This window comes from Electrophorus electricus, chromosome 7, assembly GCF_041902795.1.
Source record: "Electrophorus electricus isolate QZ-2024a chromosome 7, ASM4190279v1, whole genome shotgun sequence".
Taxonomy (NCBI): Eukaryota; Metazoa; Chordata; class Actinopteri; order Gymnotiformes; family Gymnotidae; genus Electrophorus; species Electrophorus electricus.
In genome coordinates, this window is record NC_137503.1 from 5,844,118 (window position 1) to 5,863,834 (window position 19,717).

The 19,717-nt window shown below is 45.0% G+C and overlaps 1 protein-coding gene across 1 annotated transcript in view; it reads right to left on the minus strand.

The window, feature by feature from the left end:
* Positions 1 to 19,717, minus strand: part of pik3r3b (phosphoinositide-3-kinase, regulatory subunit 3b (gamma)) — a 123,884-nt gene that overhangs the window by 72,125 nt on the left and 32,042 nt on the right. The window contains exons 3-5 of the mRNA XM_081718138.1: positions 14,577 to 14,669; positions 14,119 to 14,196; positions 3,121 to 3,252 (exon numbers count right to left, since the gene is read on the minus strand). Coding sequence (XP_081574264.1) covers positions 3,121 to 3,252; positions 14,119 to 14,196; positions 14,577 to 14,669 — 303 coding nt within the window. The remainder of the gene's footprint in view (positions 1 to 3,120; positions 3,253 to 14,118; positions 14,197 to 14,576; positions 14,670 to 19,717) is intronic.

Below are 19,717 nucleotides of genomic sequence, written 5' to 3' on the forward strand. Positions count from 1 at the left end.
GACACTTGGCTCCAGACTCCAGACTCACACTGCTCGGATTCCGTGTGAGCTTCAGGGAGCACCTCTGGTAGTTAGGAGTGTTTACCAGCATGAAACAGTATTTGATGTCATTGCACACTATGTATACACTCCCACCCCTAAAACCCACAACATGGCGGAGAAGATGCATAAGCCTACTGTGTATTTAAAACAAGTAAACATCTCTCGCTTGCAGAAGCAGGCAGATGTACACAGGAGAGGTTCACGGCTGTCGAGCGGCCGTCACCGACGCTAATGTATAGCGTTATTAGGGGGAGGACAACGTGTTTCGCTAGCTGGCATCAGTACCTTTCTCTCACTGGCAGTGTTTTGCATGTGTCACAATGTCATATCACTGATGTTTCGCATGAATGCCATGATGTCATATCACTGGCCTAATTCTGTAGGCCAGTTCTGCACCTCCTCCGTGTTCCATGCTGCGGGTGTGCAGCGTTGAAGGCCACAGGCAGCTCTGCGGTGCACAACACACTGGGGGGAGACAGGCTGTCATTACTGGAACACGCCATAGAGGCAGCATGCTAGTCATCAGAGAGCGATAGAGAGCGGAGGAGCAGACAGCAGAACTACAGGAGAAAGACGCTGAGTCAGCAAAGAACCCCCCCCTTTCCAGTTTCCACACCACACACAGACAGATGGACAGACACACCACATGCACAGACCATACTAGTCGCACGCGCGCACACACACACACACACACACACACACACACACACACACACACACACACTTGAAAACTATGTAGCCATCAGCCATAATGTGGGCAGAACAAAAATAATCTTATAGTTGTCCAGGATTATCTCCACCTACTGATGATAAATTATGCACTATGGAGCATTCAGCAGACATATGGTCCACTTTCTTTCTTTTGCCAGTATGGGTCGTGTGCATTACCGTCTCATCTCTGATGGCCCCACCGATGATGGAGCTGCATAATAAAGCCATGCACGGGGGACTGTAACGAGGCTAACCTGCTAGCCTAGCGCTGCCCCGCGGCTTGCTGTCTGCTAATGCAGCACGGGGAACAAAGCTCTTATTTAGACTGCCCCCGAGGCATTAATGAGACCTGTGGGCGCAGCCACACTAAACAGGCCAACATCTGTTCTTCAGCCCCAGTTTTGAAAGAGCACCGTGATCATACATCACCCTGGAGTGATGTTCCTCCAGTCACCTAGAGCCAACACAATGGAGACAGCAGATAAAACCACAGTTAGGAGGAGTACCTTATAACCTACCTATAGAGCCACTTATGCATCAGTGTGAGACCTGTTAAATACATTTAAAAGATGTGTCAATAATAAACTAACCAAAATGTCTAAGGTTGTACATACAGGCAGATAACAGATAGCCCAGTTCATAAAAAGAATGTGTAAATCTTACCCGTTATGACACTCTTAGTGTAAGTAAAGACTAAATTTTAAAAGCACCTCAACCCCCCCCCCCCCACACACACAAACACGAACAACCTCTCAACCTCCTGCCGATTACACTTCCACTGTGAATTACGAGCGTGAGAAGGACATTAAGGCGGGGCTAGTTAAGTCGCCTCAACCGCGGCGCTTATGTGTAAGATAAGTGTCCAGAGGTCACAGGCAGTGGGCAGTGAAAGGCAGCGGGGGGTCGAATGACGAATGTCTGACAATCTGCCAGCTCAAATGTGGGTTAGTAATTTGACCTTGGCCTAGGCCCCACAGACCACTGACAGACCTATGCCCTATGCAGCCGCAAACACAAACACACTTCAGACATCAGCCATCGCGCTTAAAATATGTACAGATTACATTTGAAGAACAGCCTCCATCTCATCACACATGCACACGCACACACAAACATTGAACCCTGTGGGCCATGATCGATGGCGAGTGACCCCTGTTCAGTAAAGGTCAGGGCCAAGGGCTTCCAGCTACTGTTAGGAACTTGGCCGAGACCATCTGGCCTCAGCATGAAGCAACTGGGGGAAGGGCTGCCCAGCAGACAACCAATCACATTCCTGCAAGGGGACACAGCAGACCCCCATAGGCCAGATGTGCCCTGCTATTTCAAGATTATATTGCCTGACAGATAACAGTGAAAGGTGCCATTAAGATTAGCGTTAGCTATGAACCACACGTCACTATGAGCACCACATCTGCTGGAAACTACGACGGATCTATAAAGTCTTTGTAAACTTTTTAATTGTGAAGCTGGAGTGAGCCTGAGCTACAGGACAGGGTAGGAATAGCAGGAATTAACGTTCAGAGAAACTGCGACCAAGGCTGGTTATAGCCTAGAAACTACTCCCCCCCCCCCCCGGATAAGAGCGTCTGCTAAATTCTGTAAATGTAAATGTGTAATTATTCAAATGTTTAATGTGTGAATATTAAATATGCATTACCTCATTGTTTATGCTTTAAGAATCATGTATACAAATTACAGGACACACAATACATAAAACATTTTAGGAGGTTTTCTTTTCTATTTGCAGTTTGCAAGCAAGTAACTAGTAAATCAAGACAGAAATAAGTCTGGATTTAGAGGGCTTATTTTGGACGTTTTTCATAAATTACCTAAAATTGCCCTTATTCACTGCAAACAGCTTCTGTGAAAAGGGGCGAGATGAAGGCCAGCACCGTCATCATCACGAGGCACTGCTGAGAGAATAGAGCTTACATAATTCACCCAGTCAGTCCCAGCTAAATCAGGCGGCTCTCCGGAGCAGTCAGAAAGGGCTAAGGGAGTGTGTTTTCTGTGTTGACTTCAGTAGGAGTAATTCAGAAAGAGATTAGAGAGAAATGGTGTTCTCTCACCCGTGGGCATGTTAGCACCTTTGTTAAAACACAAAAACAAACACAGCGCATGTGCACACACCCACCAAAGTCACCTGCTTTTGAACAGGACACGCACATGTTGGTTTATCCCATTATGATGAAGCCGTCCTCTGCAACTGACAGTTTGGCGCCCAGGAACACCGACATGCCCTGCCTGCCACGGCAGCTTCGCTACGGAAGCACTTCACAGCTTGCCTGCCCGTCCCGGACGGAGCGGCTGTGTTTTTTTTTTCCCCTGTGTGCGCATGTTGTGGCAGGGCTCGTGGCGAGCGCTTACCCTGAGCAGTGTAGACTAGCTCACTGTACACCACCTCCGGGATGAGGGGGCACAGCAGGTCCTGCAGGTAAGCCCTCAGGGTGTCTGCCAGGACAGTCAAGGCATACTGCTCACAGTCCACCGCAGCAGGGTCTGTGATGAGGGAGGGAGGGGGAGAGAGAGAGAAAGAAAGAGAGAGAGGTGTAACTGTAGACACATTACATACTCTCTCTATTATTCATCTTAAGCGAGCAGGAGTCCACTCCGAGCAGTGACTTCCTCTCAGCTGAGGTGCCCCTCCAGGGGCCGCTGGCCCGTGGCATGCCTCACTGAGACAGCAGCTCCGAGTGGGAGCCTTCCAGTCAATAACTCACTGCCTCAGATAATGGCAGCTCGGGACACGTGCAATTATACTGCAGGATTTTTAAAGGGCCTTCATTGTGCTGAAATTATAAAGGCATATTGATATATTGAGAAGGCATAAAAGAGGCTCACTGTTCTCGCACGTATTCCAGATGAAAGCCTTGTAATTTATAGTTAGGACATAATTGTAGATTTATGCATCGCTCCTGCATGTTTAATAGCAGGCCAAGAACAGAGAAAGTACTTATGCAATTAAATGACATGCAAAGATTAAACCACGCACACTAAAATGCAAGACAAGCTAAGCAGCAGACAATATTTCTAAATAAAATCTGTAGAAAAAAGGTTTGCATGTGCTTCCTTCTCTGCATAAAAAGCCTGCAGACTTATATCCCTTTGAAGGACCTCCTACACAGCACTGATGTGGGAGCAACTGGCTAGACACATTGTATAGGATAACTAGGCATGGATGGAACATGGCACAACTGGAGCCGAGTCGGAGCTCGCTGCTGCCACCCTCACTGCCTTCGTTGGCTGCGACCTTGGCAGAATACATTCAGCAACGATTCAGGCAGCTTGCAACACAGTGTCTGCATTAGATCATGGAGCCTTTCTTCTCCACTGTAGAGAACCGAACGGCGAAGGTCGAGGGTTGTCCAAGAGGGCCATTGTTGGCGTAGATGAAAACAGGAATGAATACCCATGTTAGCCTGGGGGCACTTGTAGACAAACTGCAGACAAGGATATTCACATGGATACAAGGCTTCCGAGCAGCACAACAAAATCCCATCTGTTCAGACGTGGTACACTCACAGGAGAAATCAAAGACGAAGCCATATGAAGAGGATGGCAACTATTGTTTGAGAAACTAAAGCAGCTTCTCTCCACTTCTGCCTCTCCCCTCCTCTACAGCATTACCCTCTACCCTCTTCTGTGTTCCAGCTTTCTTTCCTCATCTAGGTGTCCCCTGCTCTCTACCTCTCCTCTCCTCTCCTTTCCCCTCCTCTCTGCATCTCCCTCTCCCCTCCTTTGCACCCCAGTCGTCTCCTGTCATCCACCTCCACACTGCAGCTAAATAGTTAATAGCATTGATCGGCCCTCTGCCTAATTGTGAAGTTTCCCCGTCATCGGCTTCCAGTGAGATGAAAAGCCCATTAAGCTCTGCTGATGACCTTCTCCCTCAGCAAACGTGATTGGTTTGTAGACCTGCAGCTGCATATGCTACCAATGCAGAGGTCTGGGGCGCACACATACACTCCGTATGTAAAACATGGCAAACACCAGCAGGTCGCAATACGTCCAGTGAATACTGGCATATGACACGTACAGACTTTGGCGAATTCAAAACTTAGCGGATAAGACGTTCTACGTTCCATCCAGGGAAGGTTTTCCATTTCTTGGGCAGTGGTAAAGGGTTGACGCTGTTAGAGTCACCAGTGACAGCTGTTTAATCCTCACAGGTTCAGGCCAATGTACAGATCCCTTCTACAAAACCACACCACCATAGAGTAACTAAAGTCAACAGCCCAGGCAGGATCACTGCAGGAAACCCAGGGCAGCCGGCAACATGAACTGAAATGTCAAACCTTCCATTTACACCAGCAAATGATAACCAGTCCAGTCGTTGTTTTGGTCTATTTGTGATGAGGAGTGTATTCTCTTTCGAAGTCAGCCTATATTTTCATGTCAACCAATATTCTCTGAACTTGCTTATATGACCAGTGCTGGACTATAACAGAGCTGCATTATCAAAGAGCTATTCCATGCTATTTGCTTTTTCCCGCGGCACACGTGCACAGTCAAGCGAGAAACTAACCCCTATTGATCAAACCCCTCTCAATGAATCCCATTTACTGGTCCTCCTAACCAGTTAATGCATCTACATATATTTCTTATTTTTCTAATCAGCCCACAGTGGATGCCCATCTCTCAGCTTTTCATTCCTTGCCACGAGCCCAGATCGATCGTTTCTTCCTGCACGGCTTGATCCATACATGGTTGGAATTTCTCTGGGTGCGCTTATCGATGCCTGCCTCCCCCTTCCCTCTGCTAACAGACTCCTTCAGCTCATCAATCAGACTTTGGCCTGCCGCCTCCTTCCTGCGCCAGCCCCCCACTTCGGCCATACCTGTCAATTGAATTCACTGTCAAATTTGGCCGTCCGATCCATCTGCTCCGGCCCCATTGATCCACGTGGGCTTTATCTGTGTACCTAACGCCTTATGCTGGTCATCTGGGAACAAAGCTCCAATCAGCCGGCCCGGCTTAGGCCAGGCCCTTCACCCTGCAATCCCAGCCTCCCGCTGGCTTAAAGCATTCTGGTACTGCTTGCTTAAAATATGGTTAGAGAGGATACATGATAAAGACCTCATTCATACAGGATTAAGGGCACGCAGTAATGTCCTGGGTGCCAGTCCTTTAAAGGAAAGGACTTTAGGTTTTATGCAGGCTCTGAAGTGTAGAAATGACTTCACATTGACCTGTTAGGTAGGCGTCATGAGGCGCTCAGGGTAAAACTTTGCCAGCTAGTCATTTCTTGTTGCTCATTATCCACACAGATGGCTCTGGCTCCATGGAGGAATAAAATAGTGCAGAAGTACAAGTAGTAACTCCAGTATCTGACTGACATTAAGCAGTCAACGAATCCGGTGAGAGAGAGAGAGAGAGAGAGAGAGAGAGAGAGAGAGAGAGAGCAATGACTAAATATGAGAACCCTAAGGAAAAGACTATTATACAGTTTTGCTTAGAACTAAAGTTTTCCCAGAAGGGATGGGAACCTTTAATACTGGACTACATACATGTGTGTTTCTTAAAACTAAACCAAGACCCTATTAATATTAAAGCAAAAATCAAGGATTTCACCATTACAAAGTAACCCATTTGCTATAATGAAGCTAGCAACTACATTTACCTTCTTTGCTGGTCAGTGCACAAGCTACTTGCTGATCTGCAACACTTCCATGCGATATAGTGAAACACCAAAATGCCTTAGCTCACCAAAGTTTATGGAGTAAACACATTATTACATTTCTCAATGCTTAACAACTATGATTAATGCAACTCAAAAGTAGTGCTTGTTGTCCTGCTGATTCCCAAAGTGGATTAGCCTTTTGTCCCCACTCAGACATAATAGGCCTTATCGAAAGGACAAGGGGGGGGGGTCAAATTATCAGAATAATTTCCAGGAAAATTATTCAATCTAACCTAATGGGAAGACTTGAAGTATGCTGTTATGGTCAAAGTGGGACAGCATTTCTTCACTCTTAACAGAATCATCGCCACTTTAATTCTGATTACCGAGTGATCTAATCTTTCCATCAGCTTCGTGTCATGCCATGGGAACACGTTCAAGCAGTTCATTGTGGTAAATGCTGCAACTGTGTAGCACAAAATGCTGCGACTGTGTTTCAGAAAAAGTGCCCTGTTGCCAAATAAGCCATTGGCTTCTAGATCAAAAGGCAGGCCTTAAGTGAATTACTGCCATAGAGAATGTAGATCTGATTAGTCCATAATTTGGGCTATCGATTTATAAAATTCTTATAAACCTTAAGGGCAAAGAGCAAGAGAGGAGAGAGAGTGAGTGTGTGTGTGTGTGTGTAACATTAGCCTGGACGGTGGGATCACATGGGAAGGTTGACCTATCCATGCTGCATTCATAAGATATGACAAGAACAGGTGACGTGGGCAGTATGAGAATATGAGCTAGAGGTATAATCCAAGCGCTGGCGTTTAAACTAATGAACAATACGGTCACCCCAGGCAAAAGAATATATGCCCCATCACAAAATATTAAATCTAGACAAATTATCGAAACTTGTTTCTGAACTACCTAGTGTACACTTGCTGTGGTGCGGGAATTAATTACTACGTAAGGAGAGGCCAAATTACATAAACACACAGATGTGTGTCTCCTTATAGGAAACCGTTGTTGGGTGATCTTAGGTTTGCATGCAGCAATAAAGCAACTGAAATTGAGAGAGTGAACATTCAATAGATTTCCAATCCATCATACCTGTAGAAACCTGATGAATCTTAAGTAAGGAATTACATCTGTGCATCTATGTTTATGGGTGTGTTTGTGCATCTGTGTGTGCCAGAGTGTAAGAGAGAGAGAGAGGGAGAGAGAGTGGGAGGATGTCTGATAGTGTGCGTTTGTATGCAGAATGCATGACAGCCTGATGTATTGCAATGTGATTTCACATGTGTGAAGGCCCAGCTCTGTGACAGAGATGGATCTGAATTCATTTTTTTTCTCCTCTCCATTCTCTGCGTCACTCTTCATTTTCACTCACAAATCAAAGTATTTCCTCCACAGATTACGAGTCACACTCTGCTCACCTCATGCTATACGATTACTAGAGCAGCTACCATCAATTTTACTTGATATTAGGGCCAAAGTTGCTCTTCATGTACAGACACTTAATCTGCTTGAGAAACCCAATAATAAAAGCAGTCGCTTTTAAAGAGACTTGATGCATATAAGTGTGCAAATAAGACGTTTTAATTGCTAATTTTGGTACCTAAACTGAAGTGTGAAGTATAAACATATATCCAAATTAATGTAAATACAGATATAGAAGCCAAGAAAATACTATTACTGTTTGGAGGAAAGAATAGGGAAAAAAAAAAAAAGGAAAAAAAAAAAAAAAGAGAATTCAACCTTCTGTATATGAGGAATATAAAACTATACAAATATAAAGCTGAGCCAAGGAACTCCATTTCCAGTCCATTCTCTATCTGTGCTGGTTTCACCATAAGCAACATGTGTCCTATTAGAGGAACTAGGGCTCGGAGTTCAGTCCAGACTAATGCTGGTCAACCTTTCAATAGCGTTTCCTTACTTTTATCTTGAACACAGTTCCCAATCACCCATTAATCCAACATTTGTTCCCAACCCAGACACCTGACTTCTTGCTTCAACCTTTCCATCACCTCTCCCATCTTTAGCTATCCACCCCTGGTGCAGCACAAGAGACCAATGAACTTTGGTGCTTCTTATTTAAGAGTGCGCTCATAGACAGGAATGGACACAGTGACATTCTGCTGACACAGGTCACCAAGGGGGCTGGAACCAGCTGAAAGCCATAGGAGGCCACTGGGTAGCAAAAAGCCCAAACTCACCCCAGTCCAGCACCAGACCTGAGCACAACTACAGGTAGAGGTTGGTTAGGTCCTAGATAAGATATTTTGGCAGTGCCTTTTCAGAGTCATTTATTTTAATAAAAAATATTAAGATTGCACTTCCTGACCTGCTGGACATGCATGTGTTTGTATGTTAGAGTGGATATAGGCATGTACGTAGCATAGCCTCTTTGTGTTACTATTAATCCTGATGCTGAGAGCTGGCAGCTTTGTCTGAATGATGAAGGAAGGCAGTCGAGTAGATCCTGAAGGAGAACAACAGAGGACACGACAGGTCTCTTTCCGGGGTAAGAAGCACGAGCAGTGCAGGAGTAGTCAGCCACTGACCCACTCTGCCTAATTCACAGTCCCGTTTACTTCTATGGGCACAGGAATTATTTACGAACAAGTTAACAACATTACCAAATTGCTGGAAATAAATCTCTCTTAGCTGTCTGAGTAACACAACCTGGTCAGGTATCAAACACATGCAAAACAGATGCTTAAAAATGTCTAATGCTCATGAATACAGGCAATCTGTATTTTAGTGGAGGAAAAGTGGTCATCTTCCACCTCACTGCATTAGACAGTTAGTGACACAGTTGTATAATTGTGTCATTAAAATTCTAATATTTGTGCCTCAATACACCTGTATTGCAACAATAATTCTTCATTTTATTTAATGCAACAGAAGACCAAAAATAATGATGTGGTTGCTCTTTCTGCTTGGATTATTGGCTGTGGAGTCATTTATTTTGTGGTACACAAATCTTATAGTGAAGGCCCCTGTTGTAAGATGTGTGCAATCTAAGATTCAGAACTTTGCTTTAGAACCATCTAAACTTTATTTTGTAAAAAATTCAAATATCTACAGAAACAACTCATGACAAAATACGAGAAACTGAAGTTTGTTTCATGTAAGTATACACAAACCTTTGACTAACACTGCGTGATGACATGACCAACATGGGCCCCCAAGGTACTATTTCTATAACCCGCCCAATGGTTCATAGTCTGTCTTTTTTTTCCCTGGAAAAACTCTTTAGAACTTTCTTAGCATTACTGCACATAGTTTCTCTGCTTCCCCCTAGACCATAAAGAGTAAACTGTGGTGTCTCTCAGAATGCCCTATGCTGGGATGCTAGGGACCAAAAAAGAATGGTGTCACCACAACAACAAGTCTTTGTCAAATCAGCCAGCAATCTCGGTGTGCGTGCTCACTCGCGTGGGCCTCGGTGTCTTGCCACATTGCTGTCAAGGGCAGACTTGGTCTATCTCAGGGTCTGGCTCATGCCATACCATTGTTTACCCTCCAGGATAGTGTGAGAGTGTGTGTGTGTGTGTGTGTATAGAAGTTGATGAGTGTCAAGAATGTGGTGAGGAGGGTTCTGTGTAAACACTCTGGGATGGGGGAGAGGGTAAGTGGCCACCCCAGACCCCAGAGGGATATACCCAGCCTCGACCCCATCAACACTCGGTGATCTACAGTATAGAATTACTGCCCTAAATACAGTATGCATCATTATATACTGTTGTGTCTACCAACTCTCAGGTGATTAGGGCTGCATTTCATAGCAGAACCACTTGCAGACCTTGGTCCTGTAGATAACAGAGTGAAACATATGATATGCCACTTTAGGAAGCAATTATATTCTTAAAAAAAAAAAAAAAAAAAAGGCAGCAAAGCATACTCTAGATTATATGCTCTTGCCAAATGACTACTCTTCCAGTTTTAGTGAATAGGCTGACTTTGGGCAGACATAATGAGTAAATAGAATGTGTCTGAAATAGTGTAAGTTGTCATTATAACAGTGGACGGAGGAGGGTCAGAGGCAAGGGAAGTGAACATATAAAGTAAGGAATATGTGCATATGAGAGAGAGAGCTGTTCACTTGAAGCTGCTCTAAAATTCATTTAAGATGGTACTTGAATTTCATTTCACTGTGGTTTGGGCTATCCATTGAATGTTTCCATCTAATCAACTCTTACTGGGAATTCAGAAAAAGGTTAAGATATAGTACAATTGAGTAATGTCAAAAGAGTCTATGAAGACTGTTGACTGATGACAGTATGTGAACTGGGCATTTGTGTGTGCGAGTTAGCCAATCAGAACATCTCTCAGGCAATGACAGTTTGGAGTGTGTGTGGACATGTGCATATGCATGGTTGAGAAATCAGCAGGATGACATCATTGCCAGTGATGCGTTTCCTGTGACATCTGCAGAAAGGTCTGTGAGAGAGGGATGCAGAGAGAAAGAGTGCTCGATGTGAGCTTTACTCTCACATTCATCTGGTGTAATAACATTACAGTGGCCTGCTTTCTAGATTAGAATGTATTGATAGGTCAGGCACAAGGTCATGGCCAGTGAGGAATTATTTGCAACCCACTGAGTAGTAATTCTGTCTCTCTGCCTGTCCATCTACCTGTTTGTCTGTGTATATAAACAGAAATGAAAAATATTTTTGCATTAAAAAAAATGTATTTCTGTAGAAAATGCTTTTATACGACACCAACACTGAACGTCCTTAAAACAACCAATTACACAAAAAGATTGGTAGATAGACATAAACAAATAAATAAACCCCACATCCAATATAAAGTGCTCCCTGAGGCCTTTTACAACCTTTCCTGTGAAATCTTTTTGGACTCCAGGTCCATCACGCTGGTGTGTTAATCAAGGCACTCACTAAACACTTCCAATAAAACAAAAGGGATGGCAGAGCTTAGGCAGCAGAAGCCTCCTTCTGGCCCAGCTGACTGTAAAACGCTGGCCTCTAATAGGTTATCGACTGTGGCATGCAGGACAGGATGACATCATTGGCAGCCAATGGGAGGACAGGAAAGGCGGAAGATGAGAACAGCATTTTTAAATTGCATTTTGCTGAGCTCAGCTTCTCCTGTCCAAACGAGGAGAGGGGAAGAGAGGCATGAATGAGAGGAGTGGTGCTGGGGAAGGGGCCGACGCGAAGAGAGAAGGCCCGCCGTCATACTGGTGAGTGGGCACTGTATCCAGGGAGACCGGCACCGGAACTTCTTTTCCTGGCTGCTACCGAGCAGTGCGTGCGTGCGTGTGTTCCAAAGTGCTACATTCCATATGCATCATATTATGTATACTCATCCAACACGGGCTGTATCTTTTTTTTCCTGGGATCTATACGTAGGTGAATGTGTCTGCGCCATCACTTCCAAGTCCTCTCTCCGTTTACATTCCTCTCCTCTTTTCCTCCGTCTTTCTTTTACTTTTGCTCTCCGTCTTTGACATCTTTTCCAAAGTGTATACACCCTGGCTAAAATCAGATAGGCATCGCCATGACGACACCCCATCGTTTTTACAAACGGGCAGCGCGTTAAAGAGCCCGGCGCCGCTCTGCTCTGGGTGAGGTAATGCTTGGTCTCGCCCGCTCTGCACGCTCGACTACGCCACTTCTTGGCCATCCTCGCAAACAGCACTTGTAGACGCTGTCTGCCCAGACTCTGCCGAGAGCGGACCTGCAATGGCGTGAGGATTTCCGCGCTCCAACTCGCCTGTTACGTCACGGCAAAGACGCACCCAATAGAGAGAGAAGGGATATTAAAAAAAAAAACCAAAAAAACAAAAACCAAAAAAACCAAAAAACAAACAAACAAAAAAAAAACACAGCCGTCTTCCGCTTTGCAGAGGCTTTAGGAATTGCTGAGAAGCCTACCATTCAGCTCGGTGTGGCTTGCTCTCACAGTGGTGGTTCCTCTGAAACCTCCCACTGAGTAGTTCACACAAGGAAGCACAGGGAAGACGACAGGAGTTTGGAAATAATGCTGAAGCTGAAGTCCAAACACTCGGCGTGAGAAAACACTGCCAGCTCAACGAAGGGCTCTGACCATTCTCCTCCGCCCACATCAAAAGACCTGTATTACTTACCATTTTCAGTCACACGTGAAACTGCCTTCACTGTCTCTCACTAACAAGGAATCTAAAGCACCGCATTGTTTTAGTAGTGCGTTCAGAAAGGAATCTAAAAATAACCCTGGAAAGGAATCTTAAACAGAGCTGACATGTATGAAGTGGCCATGCTCCACTGTCAGAGCTCGTAGACGTCAGCCACTCTGCTAGCGGTGTGCGTGCGTGCATTCACCAGTTAACCTGGCAGTTGCATGCCTGCCTCTCTGTCAAGGTGGTGACTTGCGTGAGTGGAGGTGTCAGCACACATACATGTCGGGTTGTGTGAGCGGTGTATGCATTCATACTGTATTAGTCTCCACATATGAAGCGTTACTGTTCACTTTTTAAAGTTTGTGGGCCATCCTCTTACTTCAGCCATGGATTTTTGAACACAAGTGAACAGGGCAGCATTCTGTGCGCATGTGTAATTCACAGGACCTGATCACACTAGATGACTAGAATTCATTTGCACAGAACTTGGTACAACCATCAGGAGTTCTCCACAAGTGTACAAATCAAACCTTCAATTCTTTGCTTGAGAATGTTGAGAATTTAATACATACAGGCCTTAGTTAACGTAAGAAGGCATATCTGTAACTGGTCAAGGTGACAACGAAAACGCAGCAATTTTGTTTTTAATTTGGACGACTGTTTCCATTTTATGGGTCCCTATATGAGAACAGGGTAAAGCCTATACAATATTTATAAGGGCAAGTTCACTCTTAACTCCTCTGCCAGCATTGCGAAATTATTTCTGGAGGTGGGGCATCCAAAAAAAAAAGTAGAGAACCAGAGTGCTCCCTTGTGGTGCTAGCAAGAAGTTCAGCTCAAACTTTTAGCTCATCCTTTACAGCTCTGTCCACAGAACCTAAAACCACACTCAAGGCATAACAACATTGTTACTTCACTGGAATAATGTCTCAGTCAAATGTAAAATTTGAAAGCAATAACTGGAGAAGGAGGAGAAAGTGATTATTCGACTTAAGGTTATTGTAAATACAAAATGGTCATTACTAAATCAGCCAGCCACAATGTTCCTTGAATGGTCGTTATCTGCCAGCACAGGAACATAAGGGTGGGCCTCAGCTAGAATGGTAAAGCTAAAAGGTGACAGCAAAACCATTCCAACGCGGTTGCCATCAGAACACATCTGAAAAAAAAGGAACTTCAATGAAATTCATAACTTTCATTAGAAAATGTGAATGACAAATTTAACAGAGGAAAAACGCAAATTCTTTGAGCATAAGCAAAGTATTACATTTGGAAATATTTATAAAATGACAAATCCATATACGTTTTCACTGAAGGGCATGTGACTGACTAAATGAAGCTGAGGACCTCTGCCCATCACAACCTGCTCTGATGTTTACACGAGGTACCTGAACTACCGTATCTGTATACTGGACACGTTCACTGGATGAAAAGCAACTGATTTTCTTAAACATCCACTGTGAAAACCACTGTACCAAACGTTTACTTAAATCATGTTTGAGCTTTGACAATATTAATGCACAGGCCACCTCTCAAAAACACAGCAGGCTGTAATAAACTAGCAGCAAACATCTAACAGATGCTAGGTCTGAGCCGCATGTGGTCAAGCCACATGTGCACTGACCTGCCTCCAGAGCCTGGCGGAAATCTGAGGGACTGCTGGAAACAGGAGGAATCCGGTGCAGAGGCTCACTTTCCCAGCCTGAAATACACATGACCCAAAGCAAAAGATCAATGAGTGACAGCTATAAGGGACAGCAATATCACAGGTACATGACTCATGTGGGATAGAAGAATTTATAGCAAACAAGACTTTACTAACCACATTGCCTTCAACAGGTAAAAAAATGTAGGTCTATAATATCTACAATATCTCTGTAAATTATCAAAAGTTAAATAAGATGAACCATGTTCACAAAGTACAAGATTGTATTTTATCGTTCAAGCTACATAGTCAGTGGGCAGCATTTTGAAGAAACCCAAGCTTGTGTGATCCATTCAATAAAAAAAAGTAAGAGTGCATGAGTGTGTGTGGTGTGCTACTGAGCCTGTTGTGTTTAATGAGTGCACGAAAGAACTCACCTGGTCTCTCCAGAGCCTCTGTCAATCTGAGCACCACGGCTGGAGCCTGGTCAGGCACAGCACACTGCTCCACAAGCTCCCCCAGTCCAGAGCCTGTCAACGACACACACACACACACACATTAACTACAGACATCCACCATTATTCACAAGGGGAGACAAAAGAGACCGAGAGAAGCAGACAGAGGGAGATACAAGATAGCCCACCAGTGACACACCATATTCCCTGATTAGCTGCCTGCATGTAACCCACTATGGCAGCTCTCCCCAGGGAAGAGACTGGCTGTCATACTCACACTGGGGCTACAGATACACAGGACAACGTCCACACCAACACAACAATCACGTTAAACAATGGACAGCATCAAAGTACATCCTAACAAATGATCGGAATTAATGATAATTAATATGGGGTGGGGGCATAATAAGGAACGAAAGCATGATTTTAAAAATGTCTCTGTGGTCATTAGAAAGAGCATTCTTGTCTCCTAAAAGACGAGTGAAATAGTACTGTGGCTTTTTTTTTCCTCTCATTTTTAAAACCAAAAGAAATCAGAGTCAAACAGTTGACACTGTCTACAGATCAATATGAGGTATGTACTTTTGCTATTGTGAATGAATATATCCATATATCTCCCCCGCCCCACACACACAGCTAACGAATGTACATTATTTGTATTTGTTACATTTTTGGCCCTTAAAGGGCCCATGTGTCCATGTATTATAGTAATTTGCCTGCTGGTTCATCTCTGTAACAAAGTGAACATGATGGTACAGTGTTGGTAATGACCTACGGAACACTGCAGAAGCTAAATGCGTGTCCATAACTTTACTGTGCACTGTGTGTGTGTGTGTGTGTGTGTGTGTGTGTGTGTGTGTGCGCGCACGCGCTCCCAGACCACTGCATGACATGAGTAACACTGAGCCAATGATATGGTCACCCATCACACACATCCAAGCAAGGCAGATGTGACAAAGGACCAACCAAATGTCAGTCCTACAGTGGAGACACCTTGATTCCAGCAACACACTCCGAACAAGGATTCTAGTGGTACACGCACACCTTCAGAAACACGTGGATTAAACCAAAATGACACGAGCCCTGCCATAAAAACCATCTCGTAGTCTTACAGTACCACACACCAGGGAGGTGTCCACATTGTTAGTTTCCCTTCAAAAAGCATTGCAGAGCAGAAAGGTTAAGCGGCGTGAGGGCCAGCAAACGTGTGTGACATTCGCGCGATCAGCGCGAAAGCCGCAGCATTGCTGCACATTTCCATACACACCCGCGCATTAGCGTCACATTAGCATGAGCGTAATTGCACGCAGTCCTGCGAGACGTTCGGGGTCGGCGAGGTTTTCCCCAATCTGCACGGCCGGACTGATGCTCGGGGAACGGCGGCGCACCTGTATGCCTGCCTCCGAGCCTGGGCGAGATCTCCTTGGCGATGAGACCAAATCAGCACTGATGTGTAGCGTTTGCTAAGGTCTCGCTACCGTGCCATCTTTCCTTCCATATTTCATAATGAGGGAATATTTGTTTGCCCTAGCTGAGGCGCGCGCAGCAGCATCTGTTGACAGGAGGAAAAGGTTCCTCTCTGGGAGCGCGTGCATATCCGCCATGCAAATCACCACGGCAGCGGGACCCGGTGCCGCTCGGCGAAACCTCGCACCGAGAGCCTCTAGCCGGCTTGATTGACTTGTGTGAAGTGACTAGACAATGCAACAAAATCTTGCTCGCTGAATCGAGCGGGAAGAGGTTACACTGAAGAGTCTATTAGCATACAGCTGAAAACTTGAGGCCAGATATAAGTTTCGGCAGTTGGGAATACACCGCAATTCTGAACAAGGGGAAATGAATAGGGAAACCACTGTTGTGGAACTATCATTATGCAAATGCATAACCTGGTGTGATTCTGGGGCAGGCAGTGAAACATGAGAGAAAGGTGAAAGAACAGGAAGGAGTGTTGTAAAGAAAAGTCAGATTTTCTAGCAGATCTTCGATGCAGGTGGCATAGGGAAGGGGATGGGATTACACATGTTACCGCCGGAGCACATTGGTATTCCAGCAACACAGCACATTTAATTGCTCCACATCCTGTTGATCTCTCTACGGACCCCAAGAAGACATGGCGTTGTGGCTTATGAATGAGCACAGAGGCAAGGGTGCCGAGCTGGAATTATAATTCTCTCTCCCTTTGCGCGTGTGTGTGTGTGTGTGTGTGTGTGTCTCGCTCTCTCTCTCTCTCTCTCTCTCTCTCTCTCTCTCTCTCTCTCTGTGTCTATCTCTCGCTCTCCTTTGTTGTAGGATCCTTCCTACCCCCCGTCCCTGTGTTTCTGGTACACAGAATGTGACTGACAGGAAAAGCTAGACAAAGTAGCACTTGTCATATGAGACAGAAGGCATGTATGCATTCAGCACCAGTTAAGCCGTACGTGTGGAGGTTTCGCTTGCGTATGTGCGCGCGCTCACGGCTGCGTTTGTGTATAGAGCGACGAAGAGGGGGGGAGGGAAACTGCCTCCTTTCCATTGGAGAGCTGTGTATTTTCTGCACAGTGCCTCGATTAGCATTGCTGTCACAGCCCATCACTGGAGCAATCCCTCATGAAGCACGCAGGTCACTAGGAGGGGACCTGGGCACCAGGGGCCTTTGTGCAGGAGCACTCAGCTCCTGCCTGACTGAGAGCAGCAGCACTACAGCCTGGATGTCCGTGCTGAATTTCAACTTACTAACATGGTCAAACACTCCTCACTCCTGGAAACAGGCAGTTCTGGTGCTTTACGGAGCACGTTTTCTTGGTTGTTAATAGAAGTTTTGGTTGCACAGCCAAATATACATACGTTTTGGGTTTTTTTTGTCTTTTGTGTGGCTTGTAAAGAGCAGAGAAGCTACTACTTCGATTCACTTTTAAACGTCTCATTTTCCAAATATGCTAAAAGATATAATGTTGAAGAAAATGGAATCTAGTAGGAATTCTAATGTATGCAAAAAAACAAAAAAAAAAAGGTTTTCCGAATACCTGATTGTGTATAAATGTACTACTTTAATGACAGTCTCTGAATTCCATATAACATGGTGAGTCTACCTTCCATCAGTCCATCATCTGCTGTGCCATTTGTAAGCAACGGCAGCCTATTAGGTTAGCATGCAAGCCTGCAAACAGCATGTGAGTAATGATGTACTAGCATCGAGGACGTTTAAAAAAAGAAAAAAAAAAGCGGCCTCCACAGCATATTTGTATGAGTGGCTAATGTCCATTGTTGGTGCTGCTATAATGGCTGTTTGGGAGAGAATGAAGCATGGCGGTGTTAGATAGCAAGGCACCCATTGTTGCAGTGCTGACTCTAAGTGCAGGAGCTCCCATGCTTTAGGACAACACAGGAGCCTAGCAGATGCTATCCGTTTTCTATTAAGTGGACAGAAAGCAATTTCTTGGGCTTTCATTGCTAGGTGAGTATTTGTGTGTGTGTGTGTGTGTGTGTGTGTGTGTGTGTGTGTGTGTGTGCGCGCGCGCATGTGTCTGTGTACACATTTAACAAGGCGGCCCAGCAGTGGTCAGTGTGAATTACTGAAAGGATCAGCACTTCTGCACAAAGCCATTAAAGTGGGTGAAGCCGGGGGTCAGCCCACTAAGAGTACAGGAGATACAGGCATACCATACCCGAACACCGCAATAAATCCCCCGATTTCCTCCCTAAGCACGTTTCATGCACTAAGATGAAACATTATGTCACAAATCAACCCTACCTACACTGCTAAGACAAGCCTAAGAACCCCGTGGAAAAGTGCAGCGCACCCCAGCCCTCACTAGGGGGCGACCGAATATCTCCGGACTTTTGTACACACGGCAGTCTTTGTGTGCTGCAAAGAAAGGGAATGTGTACCTCGGTGTGAGGGTGAGGGGCTTTTATCTTGTTGGTGAGGAGACAAAGGGACAGCAGAAGACAAAGGGACAGCAGGAGACAAAGCAAGCAGCTCATTAGCATTAAAAGGAGAGGGAGTAAAATGTTCCTTCCACTCTGCTACAGGGACAGTTATATCTGAAGTATATGTATGTAGTAAGTATATGAACAGGTAACAACCACTTGCTTTGTAGCACACAAACAAAAACAATTGCAGAGTCACACGTGTCCTTATGACGAAGCACTAGGCAGAATTAGCATTAACGTTTTCTGAGCCATTCCTGGTTGTGTAAGAACACGGTCAGTACACCTACTCAGATAAAGACCTTCTGTGAGCATGCAGTTTGTTTGACACCTCCTACAACAGAAAGATGTCAGCACATTACGAATATTATACAGATGCCACAGTGAGGATGCAGTAAATGCATATTTACCCGACATGAAGCGTACATTACAATACAGAGTGCATTCTGAAATGTGAAAGAATCTGTGCAAGTTTACAATGATGATTTCATAAAACACATCAGAAATCCAACATAAACGTCCTGAGTTCTGCACATGATCTGGTCACGCCACATTCACCAGCAACCCCCCCCCCCCCACCCCCCACCCCCCACCCCCGGGAGACACATGACAATTAATGATAAGACACATCTGGGCCCCATCTAAGATTGAGATCAAGAATAGCTTATGATTAAGATGTGATAAAAGGGACAACTTCCAACTTCGACATAAAGCAGTAATCCTATCAGAAGAAGGGGAAACGCCTGAAACGTCTGCGCTCTCATTTCACAGAGTGGGAAGTCAATGGTGAATAAAGAGTGGATTACCTCGCTCTCTGTTGAAAATGTGCTTTAGTTTGGTGGCCTCCACGTTTTGTGGATTCCATAAAATGCGCGTGGCATGCCGAATTCAGCTAAAGAGAGAGCGGATCTCTCCCATGAGTGGAGACACTGCTGCAGAGCCCTGAAGCTATGCAGTGCTGCCCAAACACTTAGAACCCATATCGCTAAATCAGCTGTCAGTGTGTTTGGTTTTGCACTGTTTATTGTCTTATCTGTAGACCCTTCTAGCTCTACTAATGCATCATGCTTAGTAAACTCTCTGCTTTCACTTTGGCTTCAGTACGAGCTTATTTCCTGATCTGGAACAGACCTGGTAAAAAGGTCTGAATAGAGAAATGCACAGGCAAATGGGTCCTGCAAACATACACGCCTACACTTCTTGCCGCTCTCCCT